At 44.3% G+C, this 16,975-nt stretch overlaps 1 protein-coding gene across 2 annotated transcripts; it reads left to right on the forward strand.

Annotated features, from left to right (window-relative positions):
* Positions 1-3,012: 3,012 nt before the first annotated feature.
* LOC131956091 (uncharacterized) lies at positions 3,013-16,824 on the forward strand. 2 transcript variants are annotated; one of them, XM_059320491.1, is made up of 7 exons: positions 3,013-3,207; positions 4,551-4,682; positions 5,293-5,412; positions 6,799-6,944; positions 7,113-7,273; positions 7,560-7,699; positions 16,246-16,824. In XM_059320491.1, the coding sequence occupies exons 1-7, from the start codon at positions 3,186-3,188 to the stop codon at positions 16,461-16,463; spliced, it is 939 nt and encodes a 312-aa protein (XP_059176474.1). In that variant the 5' UTR covers positions 3,013-3,185; the 3' UTR covers positions 16,464-16,824. The 2 variants fall into 2 exon arrangements, with proteins under 2 accessions (XP_059176474.1, XP_059176475.1); XM_059320492.1 differs by lacking the exon at positions 3,013-3,207 and adding an exon at positions 3,235-3,275.
* Positions 16,825-16,975: the final 151 nt, after the last annotated feature.

The raw sequence follows: 16,975 nt of genomic DNA on the forward strand, positions 1-16,975 counted from the left end.
CGTAGTGGGCTGGGGATACCATCTAGAGCCGTGATGACGTAGTGGGCTGGGGTGACCATCTAGAGCCGTGATGACGTAGTGGGCTGGGGTGACCATCTAGAGCCGTGATGACGTAGTGGGCTGGGGATACCATCTAGAGCCGTGATGACGTAGTGGGCTGGGGTGACCATCTAGAGCCGTGATGACGTAGTGGGCTGGGGTGACCATCTAGAGCCGTGATGACACGTAGTGGGCTGGGGTGACCATCTAGAGCCGTGATGACGTAGTGGGCTGGGGTGACCATCTAGAGCCGTGAACTGACCACAACAAGTACCACAATTTGACTGGGTCATTGTTTACAAAGTAGGTCATGTTTTTTATTTAAATATAGGACCTTGATAAAAATTTACAACCAAGGTTATAGTTGTGAAAATGCCATAGAGGAGATGCGTGTATATAGTTTTTCTTTTGTTAATTGATGGTTTTATGCATGTGTTTGGGGGGGGGGGGGGGGTACTTTTTGAAGGCCACTTGTATCAGACCATGGAGGCTGTATTTAGATTGGTAGGGTTGAAAATGTACATTTGTATTAGTGAGATTCCGAGGGTAGCGTGTTTGTGGGAATCCCTGAGTGGATTCACTATATATATATATATATATATATATATATATATATATATATATATATATATATATATATATATATATATATATATATATATAGGCCTATATATATATATATATATACATGGCGTCGCTAGGTCGGGTGTCACCCGGTGCGGTACCTACGGGTGTCATCCCCGTTTTTTCACTGTAAATTTTTCAGTTGTTTTCGGCCCCCCCCCCCTTAATACTAATGATGTTTTTCTATGATCGGTTGTTTTTACATTGTATGTAACATTGTTTTCTCTATAGTTTGCATGTTTACCTCAAAGTGTCACACCCCCCCCCCCCCCCCGACCCTCTAGTCGGGATCATAAATTTGTACTTCAAATATTTTAACTCTAATTAATCATCCATTGAATTGGAAAAAAAAACTTTATTCTATATAGATTTTTTATTTTAGTGTCCACCTCCCCCCCCCCCCGCCAAATGGTGTAAAACATGTGCGGTCCGCACCCCCCAACCCTCGAGCTCCCGCCTCGCGACGCCTCTGATATATATATATATATATATATATATATTACACATATATATATATATATATATATATATATATATATATATATATATATATATATATATATATATATATATATATATATATATTTATATATATATATATTTATATATATATATATATGTGTGTGTGGTGTGTGTGTGTAGTATGTGTGTCTGTGTGTATAATGTGTGTCTGTGTGTATATAGACGTATGATATTTGAGTAATAATACTATATTTATATGATCTGTTTAGACAATGAATAAACTCAATATTCTTGATCGGTATTCTTGTAGTTTTTCGCTTGATATTAGATGTGTTCGTCATCTATAAGATAAAATAGAATCTAAATAAAATTTAAAAAGAAGAGTATTCTATTAGAGCCTGATTTTTTCTTTTTCTTAGTAGATATACACTCCCTCTCCCCCCTGATCTTTTTTACTCTCTACCCTTGTGCTTATCTTCTCTCTGTTCTCACCTCTCATTCTCCCCTCCTCTCTCGCGCACTCCCTCCTTTACTCTCCAACGTATATCTCTTTTCTAACTATAAAATCAACTACATTTAGAATACCTAAATCATAAAGTTTGATTTTTTTGAAACTTTCGAACAAGTGTAAAGCTACCCAACCTGACCAGTGGGCTGTGACACCTGGGGGGGGGGGGGGGGGGGTAACATCACCCAGGGGGTGACATCACTACAATAAAATACCTTATGAGTTTGTCTAATAACTTATCAAAGTTATATACATCACGAGGTAAATGGTGCACTATCAGAGAGGGTGCCACCAATTGCCTATAGTTTCAGTACATGGTTGGGGGTGGGGGTGGCACCCTGAGAAACTGCAGTGGGTGTCACTAGACCTAGGAAACATAGGCTCTAGTACATCCGTGGGGAACAGCTTGACTTAGATTTATGTGGGGAACAGCTTGTTTATGTCTCGTTGTGTCAAAATTGCAAGGGGATTTAAAAAATTGAGTGGAATATGTATTTATACTATAAACCGCTAGGTAATGTGCAAGTAATATAGTAAATGCTGTAACTTTCACTCCCTTAATAAACACATACTTATAACATTTTAGTTTTCCTTATTTAAATACTTGTTAATTATCATACATTTTACAAAAATCATTTATTGCAAGCTTTTTAAAGCAAAAAATGGCTAAAAATAATTGAGAAACAAATACATACGAGAAATGTGCGGTAAGTAGTACTTTCAATTAATTCTTTAAAAATTAATAAGCATCCAGTTAAGTCAAGTCTGATTAAGGTAATATATAGGCATAGAGTTGGAGTTAGAATCAGGATTCTATCTTGGTGGATGGGGGGGGGGGGGGGTAATTCCCCAGGGGGTAATTGCTCCGGGGGGAAATACGGGGGGAAATGTCCGGAGGGGGGGAGGTAATGTCCTGCAGCCGTTAGGCCTATATATTTAAAGAAAATAGTTTATTCTCTCCTTTTTAGTGCATTATTACATAAAATCTTGTTATTAAAATGTCTTTATGCATTGTTTTTTTCAGTAGGAGCATTCTTTAAAATTTAGGTCCCCCTACTTTATTTCTAAAAATCTAATTAACTCATTAAAAATTAATTAGTTATACAATTAAATCAAATTTGATGTCGGATTGCATTGTCATCGGGTCTTGGCCCACGTGCCTAGTTTGAAACGAATCGGTCAGTTCGAAATTTCATTCGGCAGTTTTGATGACGACAACCATAAAAAAAAAGATAGAGAAAGCAAGTTAAATAATAGATTGCAAAAACAAATTAAATTGAACTATTAATAATGAACCACTGCATCGGCGTGAAAGATGTTTCACCAAAGGTGTGTAGAAATCTCGTGCCCAAAGCGCGCTTCCGGTTTAAAGTCAGCTCCTGATAAAATGGCGGCCGTCCATTGATCAGCGTAGGCCCCCCCACGTACAGCAGCCACAGTATGGGTCGCAGTCCTCCCCCAGCCAGGGGACACGACAAGACATGAAGGGACACAACTCATTCAATGGAATTGGTTGACAACTGGGCATCAGTCGAGTTGGCTCTAGGAACAAATGGGAATGTGTTGTTCTTTTGGTCAGTTCACACTTTGTTTACTTACTAGAGTTGGCTCTAGGAACAAATGGGAATGTGTTGTTCTTTTGGTCAGTTCACACTTTGTTTACTTACTATAGACTAGTATAGACTGACCTTAGTTCTACCCAGAGTAGATCCAGTAGCGTAGCGAGGGGGGGGGGGACATATGTCCCCGGGCGCCGACCTTAGGGGGGGGGCGCCAAATTGAAAGTTTGAGGGGGGGTTGCAAATCGAAAGTTTGAGGGGGGGTGCAAATGAAAAGTTCGAGGGGGGGTTGCAAATCGAAAATTTGCTCCCAAGGGGCGCCAAATTGAAAGTATGTCCCCGGGCGCCGGGAAGGGTCGCTACGCCTCTGAGTAGATCTAGTATAGACAGTCCTCAGTTCTACCTAGAGTAGATCTAATATAGACTGACCTTAGTTCTACCTAGAGTAGATTTATAATAGACAGTCCTCCGTTCTACCTAGAGTAGATCTAGTATAGTCAGTCCTACGTTCTACATAGAGTAGATCTAGTATAGACTGACCTTAGTTCTACCTAGAGTAGATTTATAATAGACAGTCCTCCGTTCTACCTAGAGTAGATCTAGTATAGACTGTCCTCAGTGTTTCTTCCAGACTTTTTTCTCCGAAAGGGGGGGTGGAGGCCTACTTGATATTTTGTTTTGGGGGGGGGGGGAGCGGATACTGGTAAAAGTATGTTTTCTATATAAATTCCATTTTGTTCGGGGGGGGGGGGGGGGCGCGGTAGACTTTCTTCGGGGGGGGGGGGGGGGGGTAGGGTTAGTGTTAGGGGTAGATTTAGAGTAGATCTAGTACAGTCCTCAGTTCTACCTAGAGTAGATCTAGTCCCACAGCAAAGTGTATTACGGTTAAAGGTCCGCTAGCAGTTTATGGCGAGAGGTCTATGGCGAGTGGTGTATGGTTAGAGGTATATGGTTAAGGTCTTTGGCTAGATGTCTATGGCTAGAGGTCTATGGTGCTGTTGGTGTATGGTTAAAGGTATATGGCTAAGGTCTATGGCTAGAGAATTCAGGCTAGAAATCAGGATAAATGTCTACTATATGCTTAGACGTGGAAGGTTAGATAAATGTATTGGTTAAAAATTTAAAAGCGATGGCGCATTACTCTAAAACATATTTTTTTCGTATTTGTAAATTTGATTTGTGAGGCTAAAGTTTGCAATAGTCTACAGTCTATATCTTTTTGAAATAATGGACAAAACAAAAGTGACCTAGTTATGGTCAAATGAGCGTCCATTTGCGACCTGCACGAAATTGACTGGTGTCCGTCTGTCACGTGCCCACATTTAAGATCACGTGATCTCTGGAGGTTTTTATTGTAGGGCGGCGTCAAACTGGAGTTGAGCCATGTCAAGGTCACCACAGTTTTTACTTTCACCCCGAGGGTCCCGTCAACAGCGGCACCTACAACATTGTGTACCGGCCGCCCCACCTCAATGAGCGGCTTGCACCAGGTATGTGGTAGTAGCGGATAAGGGGGGGGGGGGGGAGGGCGGAGAGGGCATCAGCTGAGGGCCCCCGATTTTCAAGTACCCCCAAATTTTCTCGTACAAACAATAGTAAACTTCATTTAGTGAGTAATTTTTTTAATAATAAAAACCAACAATGTTTTAATTGTTGTTAAAACATTGTTTTAATCTTTGAATTAGATGCTTATTTTCATTTTTTTTCTGAATATATGAAACACGTGCATACCCTCTAGTATAAATATAAGCTGTCATCACCTAATACACAGACATTGTTTATCTAAACAAAGTAACATATTCGAGACCAGCGATCGCTTATGATTTCAGATTTTTTTTTAAAGACCACACAGCAGCTGAATTCTGACAAATGATTTAAAGATTAAACCCGCTAAAAAAATATAATTTTAAAATGTTCTACCAATGTTTGTCATAGCTTATGCTAGTAAATTTCCATACAGGCGTTGTTTTTTTTCTGTTGGTTAAGTGATCGTAATTTACCCAACCAAGGCTACCAAAATGTTCTTCACGGGGGAAAAAAAATCTTTAAAAAAAAACGCCCCCCCCCCCCTATAGTATTAACGCTTGCACTGTTCCCCAGGCGAGGCCAAGCCCAGGTTTTGGGTCAACCCCAGCACCGTCCTGCAGAACCCAGCGATGGTCAGTGTAGCCTGGTGCCAACTGTGCCAGCCTCAACACTTGAACCCAGCCAGACAGACCAGTAAGTGCTAGAACATTCTGTTTTGGATGGCGTTGTCATGTATAGAGGAACTAGCCGTCGGTACCCGTTACACGTGAATTATAGGACTATATATTTTAATGGTATACTTTTTTGAGAAAAATATTTTATAGAATAGTTATTGGTCAAAACGCAATGTGCTTTACTAAACGTTGAACAATATTAGTGACAACGCAAAGAAATAATTAAAAATCCAACACATTTAAAATAACACAGGCTACAAAGACCTATTAGAAAAAACAAATTAGTCAACACAACACAAGTAGCGTAGCGAGGGGGGGGGCGGGGGGGGCATATGTCCCCGGGCGCCGAGCTTAGGGGGCGCCAAAATGGGTTGGAAAAATAAATTGAAAGGTTGAGGGGGGTGGAAATTGACAGTTTGAGGGGGGGGTGCAAATCGAAAGTTTGAGGGGGGGGGGGCGCAAATCAAAATCTCGAGGGGGGGGTGCAAATCGAAAAGTTTGTCCCCGGACGCCGGGAAGGGTCGCTACGCCTCTGCACAACACCATATTAAATGCACACACTGATTAATAGACTTTAATGATTCCATTAACCCGGCTGTTCAATGGTATTTATGTGTTTTTTTTAAGTAATTGACCGAGAAAAATGTATACATTTCATAGCGTACGTCAGGATAAGTAGATCTATGAATCTAGATCTAAATCAAATTGGAATAAAATAGTTCAATTCTTCATATTCTAAAATTATAAGATGACGCCATTAGTTTTGTGTACTTTCCGTAGTTTCAACATGTGACATGCGACGTCATTGTTTTTAAGCGTTCTTGTAATAAACACTTTTCCGGTTGAATACTTAAAAATGTGTTTCTACATTCGAATATGTCTTTATTTTTATTTTCCTTCTTTAAATACAATTTAGTTTATACATTTAAAACATCCAACATATTATTTTCAACAACAGTCCGTATCTTTAAGTTCTCCATATTATATCGCTGAACATACTGATCACATAGCCTCAAAAATGTTGCGGACAGAGCAAGAGAGAGAGAAAGAGACAAAGAGAGAGAAGTGCGCACATGGTCTTTTATATATTAGGATGCAGTCATTTGGTTAGACTTATACGTGCAGTCATTTAGCTAGACTTAAACTATATAATATCCCGTGGACACTGTCCTACCCTACTATCTGACAGATAAGCGACTCAACCAGCGTAAACCCAACAATGTCCTACCCTACTATCTGACAGATAAGCGACTCAACCAGCGTAAACCCAACAATGTCCTACCCTACTATCTGACAGATAAGCGACTCAACCAGCGTAAACCCAACAATGTCCTACCCTACTATCTGACAGATAAGCGACTCAACCAGCGTAAACCCAACAATGTCCTACCCTACTATCTGACAGATAAGCGACTCAACCAGCGTAAACCCAATAAAGTCGAGCCTCACGTGGAGGTCCCTCTCACCTGTCATGACGTCAGCATGGAGGGAGGGGATAAAACCATGACGGTCAAAGCTTACCCCAACTTCATCTTACCATACGTCAACAAGGTACGTCTCCTAGTCTGGTAACTTATGACGAATGTATGCCCCTCATGTTCAACGTATGACCCACATGACAGATAAATGTCCCACCTGATCAACTTATGACCCACATGCTCAACGTATGACCCACGTAACAAATGTATGACCCCCCGCCCCCCACCCCCAACGTTCCAGTGTCTGCGCATCAGGCTGGTGTTCCTGGACCCCAAGGTCGAGCAGCTGGTGGGTGAGTACAGCCACCTCAAGCACGCGCGGGACACGGACAGTGACCCCATGACGGAGATGTCACACCTGGTCAGAAACCTGCACTCGCTCAAGCTTCACCTCAAATACAGGTCAGGAGGGGTGACGTCATGTCCGTCATGTCACGTCATGTCACGTCATGTCACGTCGTCATGTCACGTCGTCATGTCACGTCGTCATGTCACGTCGTCATGTCACGGACTTCAGGTCTTGTTTGTAAAGTCGTGAGGGCACCACGGAGGAGGGCATGATGCATTGGGGGGGGGGGCAGGGTACAGAGGGTGAGGGCAGGGCATGTTAAAGTGGGGGCAGGCAGGGTGCAGTGGGTGAGGGCAGGGCTGGGTGACTGCCACAGTTGACCAATATCTTCCTATCTAGCCACGTGGTCCAGGGCCTGCCGGAAGTGACGTTGGAAGAAAACCACGGCGGAATCAAACGGCTGAAGCGAGTCAGATATCGATCTATGCCCGTCAACTGGATCGATCTCGATCACCGCAAGCCACGGATTACCATCGTTGGTACATACGTCATTACATACGTCATGTTTTATATGTACATACGTCATTACATATGTCTGTGTATATGTATATACGTCATTACAGCTGTCTGTTGTATATGTACATACATCATTACATCTGTTTTATATGTATATACGTCTTTACAACAGTCTGTTTTATATGTACAGGAGTCTTCTCTAAATGACGTCACACTCAACAAAGTCAAAAGTCAGGCATCACCGAGTGCGATCACCCCCCCCCCCCCCCACGCCCTCAATAGTTTTTCTTTTTTTTTTTTAGTGTCACCCGTCTCCCCCTTCTACTTGAACAGATAAAACAATGTCTTGCTTGACAGTCCATTTTACGGCCTTTGGGGTTTGTTTCACCATCCAACGCCATCTTTTTAATTGACCTGACACAGCTTCCATTTCCCCTCGATCTAGTATCCAATGGATAACTTAAATCATTGGTTGATCCAATGGATAACTTAAATCTTTGGTTGATCCAATGATTGACTTTAATCTTTGGTTGATCCAATGGATAACTTTAATCTTTGGTTGATCCAATGGATGACTTAAATCTTTTGGTTGATCCAATGGATGACTTAAATCTTTGTTTGATCCAATGGATGACTTTAATCTTTGGTTGATCCAATGGTTGACTTAAATCTTTCGCAGGCTTTAAGTGTAGTAGTAGTCCAGTCATCTGCTGGTGGCGGTTGTTACTTTCCAGCATTTGTTGCCATACAGCTTAGGACATTACTTTTGTAAAGGAAATTTTCTACAATCGCAATATTTTTTTCTGTGCATGTTGTAGCGTGTAGCCTTGTTGTAGCGTGTAGCCTTGTTGTAGCGTGTAGCATTGTAGCGTGTAGCCTTGTTGTAGCGTGTAGCCTTGTTGTAGCGTGTAGCCTTGTAGCATGTAGCCTTGTTGTAGCGTGTAGCCTTGTTGTAGCGTGTAGCCTTGTTGTAGCGTGTAGCCTTGTTGTAGCGTGTAGCATTGTAGCGTGTAGCCTTGTTGTAGCGTGTAGCCTTGTTGTAGCGTGTAGCATTGTTGTAGCGTGTAGCCTTGTTGTAACATGTAGCCTTGTTGTTACATGTAGCCTTGTTGTAGCGTGTAGCATTGTTGTAGCGTGTAGCATTGTAGCGTGTAGCCTTGTTGTAGCGTGTAGCCTTGTAACATGTAGCCTTGTTGTAGCTTGTAGCCTTGTTGTAACATGTAGTCTTGTTGTAGCGTGTAGCCTTGTTGTAGCGTGTAGCATTGTAGCGTGTAGCCTTGTTGTAGCGTGTAGCCTTGTAACATGTAGCCTTGTTGTAGCGTGTAGCCTTGTTGTAGCGTGTAGCCTTGTTGTAGCGTGTAGCCTTGTTGTAGCGTGTAGCCTTGTTGTAGCGTGTAGCATTGTAGCGTGTAGCCTTGTTGTAGCGTGTAGCCTTGTTGTAGCGTGTAGCCTTGTAGCATGTAGCCTTGTTGTAGCGTGTAGCCTTGTTGTAGCGTGTAGCCTTGTTGTAGCGTGTAGCCTTGTTGTAGCGTGTAGCCTTGTTGTAGCGTGTAGCCTTGTTGTAGCGTGTAGCCTTGTTGTAGCGTGTAGCCTTGTTGTAGCGTGTAGCCTTGTTGTAGCGTGTAGCATTGTAGCGTGTAGCCTTGTTGTAGCGTGTAGCCTTGTTGTAGCGTGTAGCCTTGTAACATGTAGCCTTGTTGTAGCGTGTAGCCTTGTTGTAGCGTGTAGCCTTGTTGTAGCGTGTAGCCTTGTTGTAGCGTGTAGCCTTGTTGTAGCGTGTAGCCTTGTTGTAGCGTGTAGCCTTGTTGTAGCGTGTAGCCTTGTTGTAGCATGTAGCCTTGTTGTAGCGTGTAGCCTTGTTGTAGCGTGTAGCCTTGTTGTAGCATGTAGCCTTGTTGTAGCGTGTAGCCTTGTTGTAGCGTGTAGCCTTGTTGTAGCGTGTAGCCTTGTAACATGTAGCCTTGTTGTAGCGTGTAGCCTTGTTGTAGCATGTAGCCTTGTTGTAGCGTGTAGCCTTGTTGTAGCGTGTAGCCTTGTTGTAGCATGTAGCCTTGTTGTAGCGTGTAGCCTTGTTGTAGCGTGTAGCCTTGTTGTAGCGTGTAGCCTTGTTGTAGCGTGTAGCATTGTTGTAACATGTAGCCTTGTTGTAGCGTGTAGCCTTGTAACATGTAGCCTTGTTGTAGCGTGTAGCCTTGTTGTAGCGTGTAGCATTGTAGCGTGTAGCCTTGTTGTAGCGTGTAGCCTTGTTACATGTAGCCTTGTTGTAGCGTGTAGCCTTGTTGTAGCGTGTAGCATTGTAGCGTGTAGCCTTGTTGTAGCGTGTAGCCTTGTTGTAGCGTGTAGCCTTGTTGTAGCGTGTAGCCTTGTTGTAGCGTGTAGCCTTGTTGTAGCGTGTAGCATTGTTGTAACATGTAGCCTTGTTGTAGCGTGTAGCCTTGTTGTAGCGTGTAGCCTTGTTGTAGCGTGTAGCCTTGTTGTAGCGTGTAGCATTGTTGTAACATGTAGCCTTGTTGTAGCGTGTAGCCTTGTTGTAGCGTGTAGCCTTGTTGTAGCGTGTAGCCTTGTTGTAGCATGTAGCCTTGTTGTAGCGTGTAGCCTTGTTGTAGCGTGTAGCCTTGTTGTAGCGTGTAGCATTGTAGCGTGTAGCCTTGTTGTAGCGTGTAGCCTTGTTGTAGCGTGTATCCTTGTTACATGTAGCCTTGTTGTAGCGTGTAGCCTTGTTGTAGCGTGTAGCATTGTAGCGTGTAGCATTGTTGTAGCGTGTAGCCTTGTTGTAGCGTGTAGCATTGTAGCGTGTAGCCTTGTTGTATTGTGTAGCCTTGTAACATGTAGCCTTGTTGTAGCGTGTAGCCTTGTTGTAGCGTGTAGCATTGTAGCGTGTAGCCTTGTTGTAGCGTGTAGCCTTGTTGTAGCGTGTAGCCTTGTTGTAGCGTGTAGCCTTGTAACATGTAGCCTTGTTGTAGCATGTAGCCTTGTTGTAGCGTGTAGCATTGTAGCGTGTAGCCTTGTTGTAGCGTGTAGCCTTGTTGTAGCGTGTAGCATTGTAGCGTGTAGCCTTGTTGTAGCGTGTAGCCTTGTTGTAGCGTGTAGCCTTGTTGTAGCGTGTAGCCTTGTTGTAGCGTGTAGCCTTGTTGTAGCGTGTAGCCTTGTTGTAGCGTGTAGCCTTGTTGTAGCGTGTAGCCTTGTAACATGTAGCCTTGTTGTAGCATGTAGCCTTGTTGTAGCGTGTAGCATTGTAGCGTGTAGCCTTGTTGTAGCGTGTAGCCTTGTTGTAGCGTGTAGCATTGTAGCGTGTAGCCTTGTTGTAGCGTGTAGCCTTGTTGTAGCGTGTAGCCTTGTTGTAGCATGTAGCCTTGTTGTAGCATGTAGCCTTGTTGTAGCGTGTAGCCTTGTTGTAGCGTGTAGCCTTGTTGTAACATGTAGCCTTGTTGTAGCGTGTAGCCTTGTTGTAACGTGTAGCCTTGTTGTAGCGTGTAGCCTTGTTGTAGCGTGTAGCCTTGTTGTAGCATGTAGCCTTGTTGTAGCATGTAGCCTTGTTGTAGCATGTAGCCTTGTTGTAGCGTGTAGCCTTGTTGTAGCGTGTAGCCTTGTTGTAACATGTAGCCTTGTTGTAGCGTGTAGCCTTGTTGTAACATGTAGCCTTGTTGTAGCGTGTAGCCTTGTTGTAGCGTGTAGCCTTGTTGTAGCGTGTAGCCTTGTTGTAGCGTGTAGCCTTGTAACATGTAGCCTTGTTGTAGCGTGTAGCCTTGTTGTAGCGTGTAGCCTTGTTGTAGCGTGTAGCCTTGTTGTAGCGTGTAGCCTTGTTGTAGCGTGTAGCCTTGTTGTAGCGTGTAGCCTTGTTGTAGCGTGTAGCCTTGTTGTAGCGTGTAGCCTTGTTGTAGCGTGTAGCCTTGTTGTAGCGTGTAGCATTGTAGCGTGTAGCCTTGTTGTAGCGTGTAGCCTTGTTGTAGCGTGTAGCCTTGTTGTAGCGTGTAGCATTGTAGCGTGTAGCCTTGTTGTAGCGTGTAGCCTTGTTACATGTAGCCTTGTTGTAGCGTGTAGCCTTGTTGTAGCGTGTATCATTGTAGCGTGTAGCCTTGTTGTAGCGTGTAGCCTTGTTGTAGCGTGTAGCCTTGTTGTAGCGTGCAGCCTTGTAACATGTAGCCTTGTTGTAGCGTGTAGCCTTGTTGTAGTGTGTAGCCTTGTTGTAGCGTGTAGCCTTGTTGTAGCGTGTAGCCTTGTTGTAGCGTGTAGCCTTGTTGTAGCGTGTAGCCTTGTTGTAACATGTAGTCTTGTTGTAGCGTGTAGCCTTGTTGTAGCATGTAGCCTTGTTGTAGCGTGTAGCCTTGTTGTAGCGTGTAGCCTTGTTGTAGCGTGTAGCCTTGTTGTAACATGTAGCCTTGTTGTAGCGTGTAGCCTTGTTGTAACATGTAGCCTTGTTGTAGCGTGTAGCCTTGTTGTAACATGTAGCCTTGTTGTAGCGTGTAGCCTTGTAACATGTAGCCTTGTTGTAGCGTGTAGTCTTGTTGTAGCGTGTAGCCTTGTTGTAGCGTGTAGCCTTGTAGCATGTAGCCTTGTTGTAGCGTGTAGCCTTGTTGTAGCGTGTAGCCTTGTTGTAGCGTGTAGCCTTGTTGTAACATGTAGCCTTGTTGTAGCGTGTAGCCTTGTTGTAGCGTGTAGCATTGTAGCGTGTAGCCTTGTTGTAGTGTGTAGTCTTGTAACATGTAGCCTTGTTGTAGCGTGTAGCCTTGTTGTAGCGTGTAGCCTTGTAACATGTAGCCTTGTTGTAGCTTGTAGCCTTGTTGTAGCGTGTAGCCTTGTAACATGTAGCCTTGTTGTAGTGTGTAGCCTTGTAACATGTAGCCTTGTTGTAGCGTGTAGCCTTGTAACATGTAGCCTTGTTGTAGCGTGTAGCCTTGTAACATGTAGCCTTGTTACATGTAGCCTTGTTGTAGTGTGTAGTCTTGTTGTAGCGTGCAGCCTTGTAACATGTAGCCTTGTTGCAGCGTGTAGCCTTGTTGTAGTGTGTAGCCTTGTTGTAGCGTGTAGCCTTGTTGTAACATGTAGCCTTGTTGTAGCGTGTAGCCTTGTTGTAGCGTGTAGCCTTGTTGTAGCGTGTAGCCTTGTTGTAACATGTAGCCTTGTTGTAGCGTGTAGCCTTGTTGTAGCGTGTAGCCTTGTAACATGTAGCCTTGTTGTAGCGTGTAGCCTTGTAGCGTGTAGCCTTGTTGTAGCGTGTAGCCTTGTTGTAGCGTGTAGCCTTGTAACATGTAGCCTTGTTGTAGCGTGTATCCTTGTTGTAACATGTAGTCTTGTTGTAGTGTGTAGTCTTGTTGTAGCGTGTAGCCTAGTAGCGTGTAGCCTTGTTGTAGCGTGTATCCTTGTTGTAACATGTAGTCTTGTTGTAGTGTGTAGCCTTGTTGTAGCGTGTAGCCTTGTTGTAGCGTGTTGCCTTGTTGTAACATGTAGTCTTGTTGTAGTGTGTAGTCTTGTTGTAGCGTGTAGCCTTGTTGTAGCGTGTAGCCTTGTTGTAGCGTGTAGCATTGTAGCGTGTAGCCTTGTTGTAGCGTGTAGCCTTGTTGTAGCGTGTAGCATTGTAGCGTGTAGCCTTGTTGTAGCGTGTAGCCTTGTTGTAGCGTGTAGCATTGTAGCGTGTAGCCTTGTTGTAGCGTGTAGCCTTGTTGTAGCGTGTAGCCTTGTAGCATGTAGCCTTGTTGTAGCGTGTAGCCTTGTTGTAACATGTAGCCTTGTTGTAGCGTGTAGCCTTGTTGTAGCGTGTAGCATTGTAGCGTTTAGCCTTGTTGTAGCGTGTAGCCTTGTTGTAGCATGTAGCCTTGTTGTAGCGTGTAGCCTTGTAACATGTAGCCTTGTAACATGTAGCCTTGTTGTAGCGTGTAGCCTTGTTGTAGCGTGTAGCCTTGTAACATGTATCCTTGTTGTAGCGTGTAGCCTTGTTGTAGCGTGTAGCATTGTAGCGTGTAGCCTTGTTGTAGCGTGTAGCCTTGTTACATGTAGCCTTGTTGTAGCGTGTAGCCTTGTTGTAGCGTGTAGCATTGTAGCGTGTAGCCTTGTTGTAGCGTGTAGCCTTGTTGTAGCGTGTAGCCTTGTTGTAGCGTGTAGCATTGTTGTAGCGTGTAGCCTTGTTGTAGCGTGTAGCCTTGTTACATGTAGCCTTGTTGTAGCGTGTAGCCTTGTTACATGTAGCCTTGTAGCGTGTAGCCTTGTTGTAGCGTGTAGCCTTGTTGTAGCGTGTAGCCTTGTAGCATGTAGCCTTGTTGTAGCGTGTAGCCTTGTAACATGTAGCCTTGTTGTAGCGTGTAGCCTTGTAACATGTAGCCTTGTTGTAGCGTGTAGCCTTGTTGTAGCGTGTAGCCTTGTTGTAGCGTGTAGCCTTGTTGTAGCGTGTAGCCTTGTTACATGTAGCCGTGTTGTAGCGTGTAGCCTTGTTACATGTAGCCTTGTAGCGTGTAGCCTTGTTGTAGCGTGTAGCCTTGTTGTAGCGTGTAGCCTTGTTGTAGCGTGTAGCCTTGTTGTAGCGTGTAGCCTTGTTGTAGCGTGTAGCCTTGTTGTAGCGTGTAGCCTTGTTGTAGCGTGTAGCCTTGTTGTAGCGTGCAGCCTTGTAACATGTAGCCTTGTAGCGTGTAGCCTTGTAGCATGTAGCCTTGTTGTAGCGTGTAGCCTTGTAGCCTTGTTGTAGCGTGTAGCATTGTAGCGTGTAGCCTTGTTGTAGCGTGTAGCCTTGTTGTAGCGTGTAGCCTTGTAGCATGTAGCCTTGTTGTAGCGTGTAGCCTTGTAACATGTAGCCTTGTTGTAGCGTGTAGCCTTGTAACATGTAGCCTTGTTGTAGCGTGTAGCCTTGTTGTAGCGTGTAGCCTTGTTGTAGCGTGTAGCCTTGTTGTAGCGTGTAGCCTTGTTACATGTAGCCGTGTTGTAGCGTGTAGCCTTGTTACATGTAGCCTTGTAGCGTGTAGCCTTGTTGTAGCGTGTAGCCTTGTTGTAGCGTGTAGCCTTGTTGTAGCGTGTAGCCTTGTTGTAGCGTGTAGCCTTGTTGTAGCGTGTAGCCTTGTTGTAGCGTGTAGCCTTGTTGTAGCGTGTAGCCTTGTTGTAGCGTGCAGCCTTGTAACATGTAGCCTTGTAGCGTGTAGCCTTGTAGCATGTAGCCTTGTTGTAGCGTGTAGCCTTGTTGTAGCGTGTAGCCTTGTTGTAGCGTGTAGCCTTGTTGTAGCGTGTAGCCTTGTTGTAGCGTGCAGCCTTGTAACATGTAGCCTTGTAGCGTGTAGCCTTGTAGCATGTAGCCTTGTTGTAACATGTAGCCTTGTTGTAGCGTGTAGCCTTGTAACATGTAGCCTTGTTACATGTAGCCTTGTTGTAACATGTAGCCTTGTTGTAGCGTGCAGCCTTGTAACATGTAGCCTTGTTGTAGCGTGTAGCCTTGTTGTAGCATGTAGCCTTGTTGTAGCGTGTAGCCTTGTTGTAGCGTGCAGCCTTGTTGTAGCATGAAGTTTTTCCTATACTGAAAGAAATTAAGAGGAGCAGTACCTTCCCCACCCCTCAGTGCGGTGTCACCGGCCTTGGGGCACTTATGCCCTTTATTGATTGGGCGAGTGCTCATGTGCCAAAAAAAAAATGACGTCATCACAATGAGAGTAGGGGCTCAGGACAGTAACGTGTTAACCTGGCCAGATCTCTGGTCATCTTTGGTCAAATAATTTGCCAGTGATTTACCAAATACATAATAAAATAGAAAAAAATATCTAACAAAATTAGATTTTATTTTTTGAGAATTGATGTTATAAAACACGAAGCTTCACTATTGTAAGACTAACGTTGATTGGCTGCTCATGAAAACCATGATTTTTAGTTTTATAGGCCCCACATCCGGTAAATATTTTGTTAGTGGTTTTTTAAAAAATCGTAAGAGCATCCTGCTTTTTAAGTTGTGTAATTAGGGGTGCGTGGGGGGGGGGGGGGTTTGTAGCGGTCCGCACAATGGTGACACCACTTTGGGGTGGCACCCAGTGGAAAAAACGCTAAATTGACGGTCAAAACAATATTTTATCCAGTTAAAATAGCAAAACAATAAGGAGAGGAGTGACTGTAAACCGAAAAAGCAAAACTATTGGAGGGGTGTGGGGTAACCAAAACTATTGGAGGGGTGTGGGGTAACCAAAACTATTGGAGGGGTGTGGGGTAACCAAAACTATTGGAGGGGTGTGGGGTAACCAAAACTATTGGAGGGGTGTGGGGTAACCAAAACTATTGGAGGGGTGTGGGGTAACCAAAACTATTGGAGGGGTGTGGGGTAACCAAAACTATTGGAGGGGCGTGGGGTAACCAAAACTATTGGAGGGGTGTGGGGTAACCAAAACTATTGGAGGGGCGTGGGGTAACCAAAACTATTGGAGGGGCGTGGGGTAACCATACCAGTGACCACACCGGGTGATACCCGACCCTGTTGGATGCCTTTAGTCAAACCGTTGGCGGCCATAGTCATTACGTAGACCTCTGAGATGTCCTAACAAATGTCCTAACCTGTGAAATGTCCTAACCTGTGAAATGTCCTAACGAATGTCCTTTACTTTGAAACCAGGAGAGCAGTTCGAGCTGACCCTGGGGCCGCCCTGCCCGGCCCTGACGGCCGAAGACTTCCCTGACGGGAACGGCGAGACCCCCACCATCCTGGGCACCTACGTCAGAGCTCTGGACACCTGCCCGCGGACCCGGCTGACCTTCAGCGCCAGGCTGTACCAGTGGTTCAACCAGGCCACGCCAGCTGAGTCACACAGTGACGCCAGCAGCAACCAGTGACGTCAGCAGCAACCAGTGACGTCAGCAGCAACCAGTGACGTCAGCAGCAACCTGTGACGCCAGGCGCTCAACGTTTGGTCATGTCAACTTTTGGCCTGTCAATGTTTTGTAATTTCATCATTTGGTACTGGCAAGTTTAGGTGATGTCAACATTTGATGATGTCAACTTTTGATTATGTCAACATTTGTGATGTCAACTTTTGATTATGTCAACATTTGATGATGTCAACTTTGATGATGTCAACATTTGATGATGTCAACTTTTGATGATGTCAACATTTGATGATGTCAACATTTGATGATGTCAACTTTTGATTATGTCAACTTTTGGTGCTCCGGGTAATAAAGGAAACAACATTTTTGTCTGAATTATTTCAACGTTTTCCTCTCAATGTTTGAATCTGTTATGTTTACCGTTATGTCGACATGCTAGTTCATGTACACATGCCCTGGACATGTGTACAAGTACTAGGCAGACATGCCCTGGGCATGTGTACATGAACTAGGCCGAC

This window comes from Physella acuta, unplaced genomic scaffold (genome assembly GCF_028476545.2).
Source record: "Physella acuta isolate Inbredline_101_S28 unplaced genomic scaffold, ASM2847654v3 ptg001126l, whole genome shotgun sequence".
NCBI classification, from domain to species: domain Eukaryota; kingdom Metazoa; phylum Mollusca; class Gastropoda; family Physidae; genus Physella; species Physella acuta.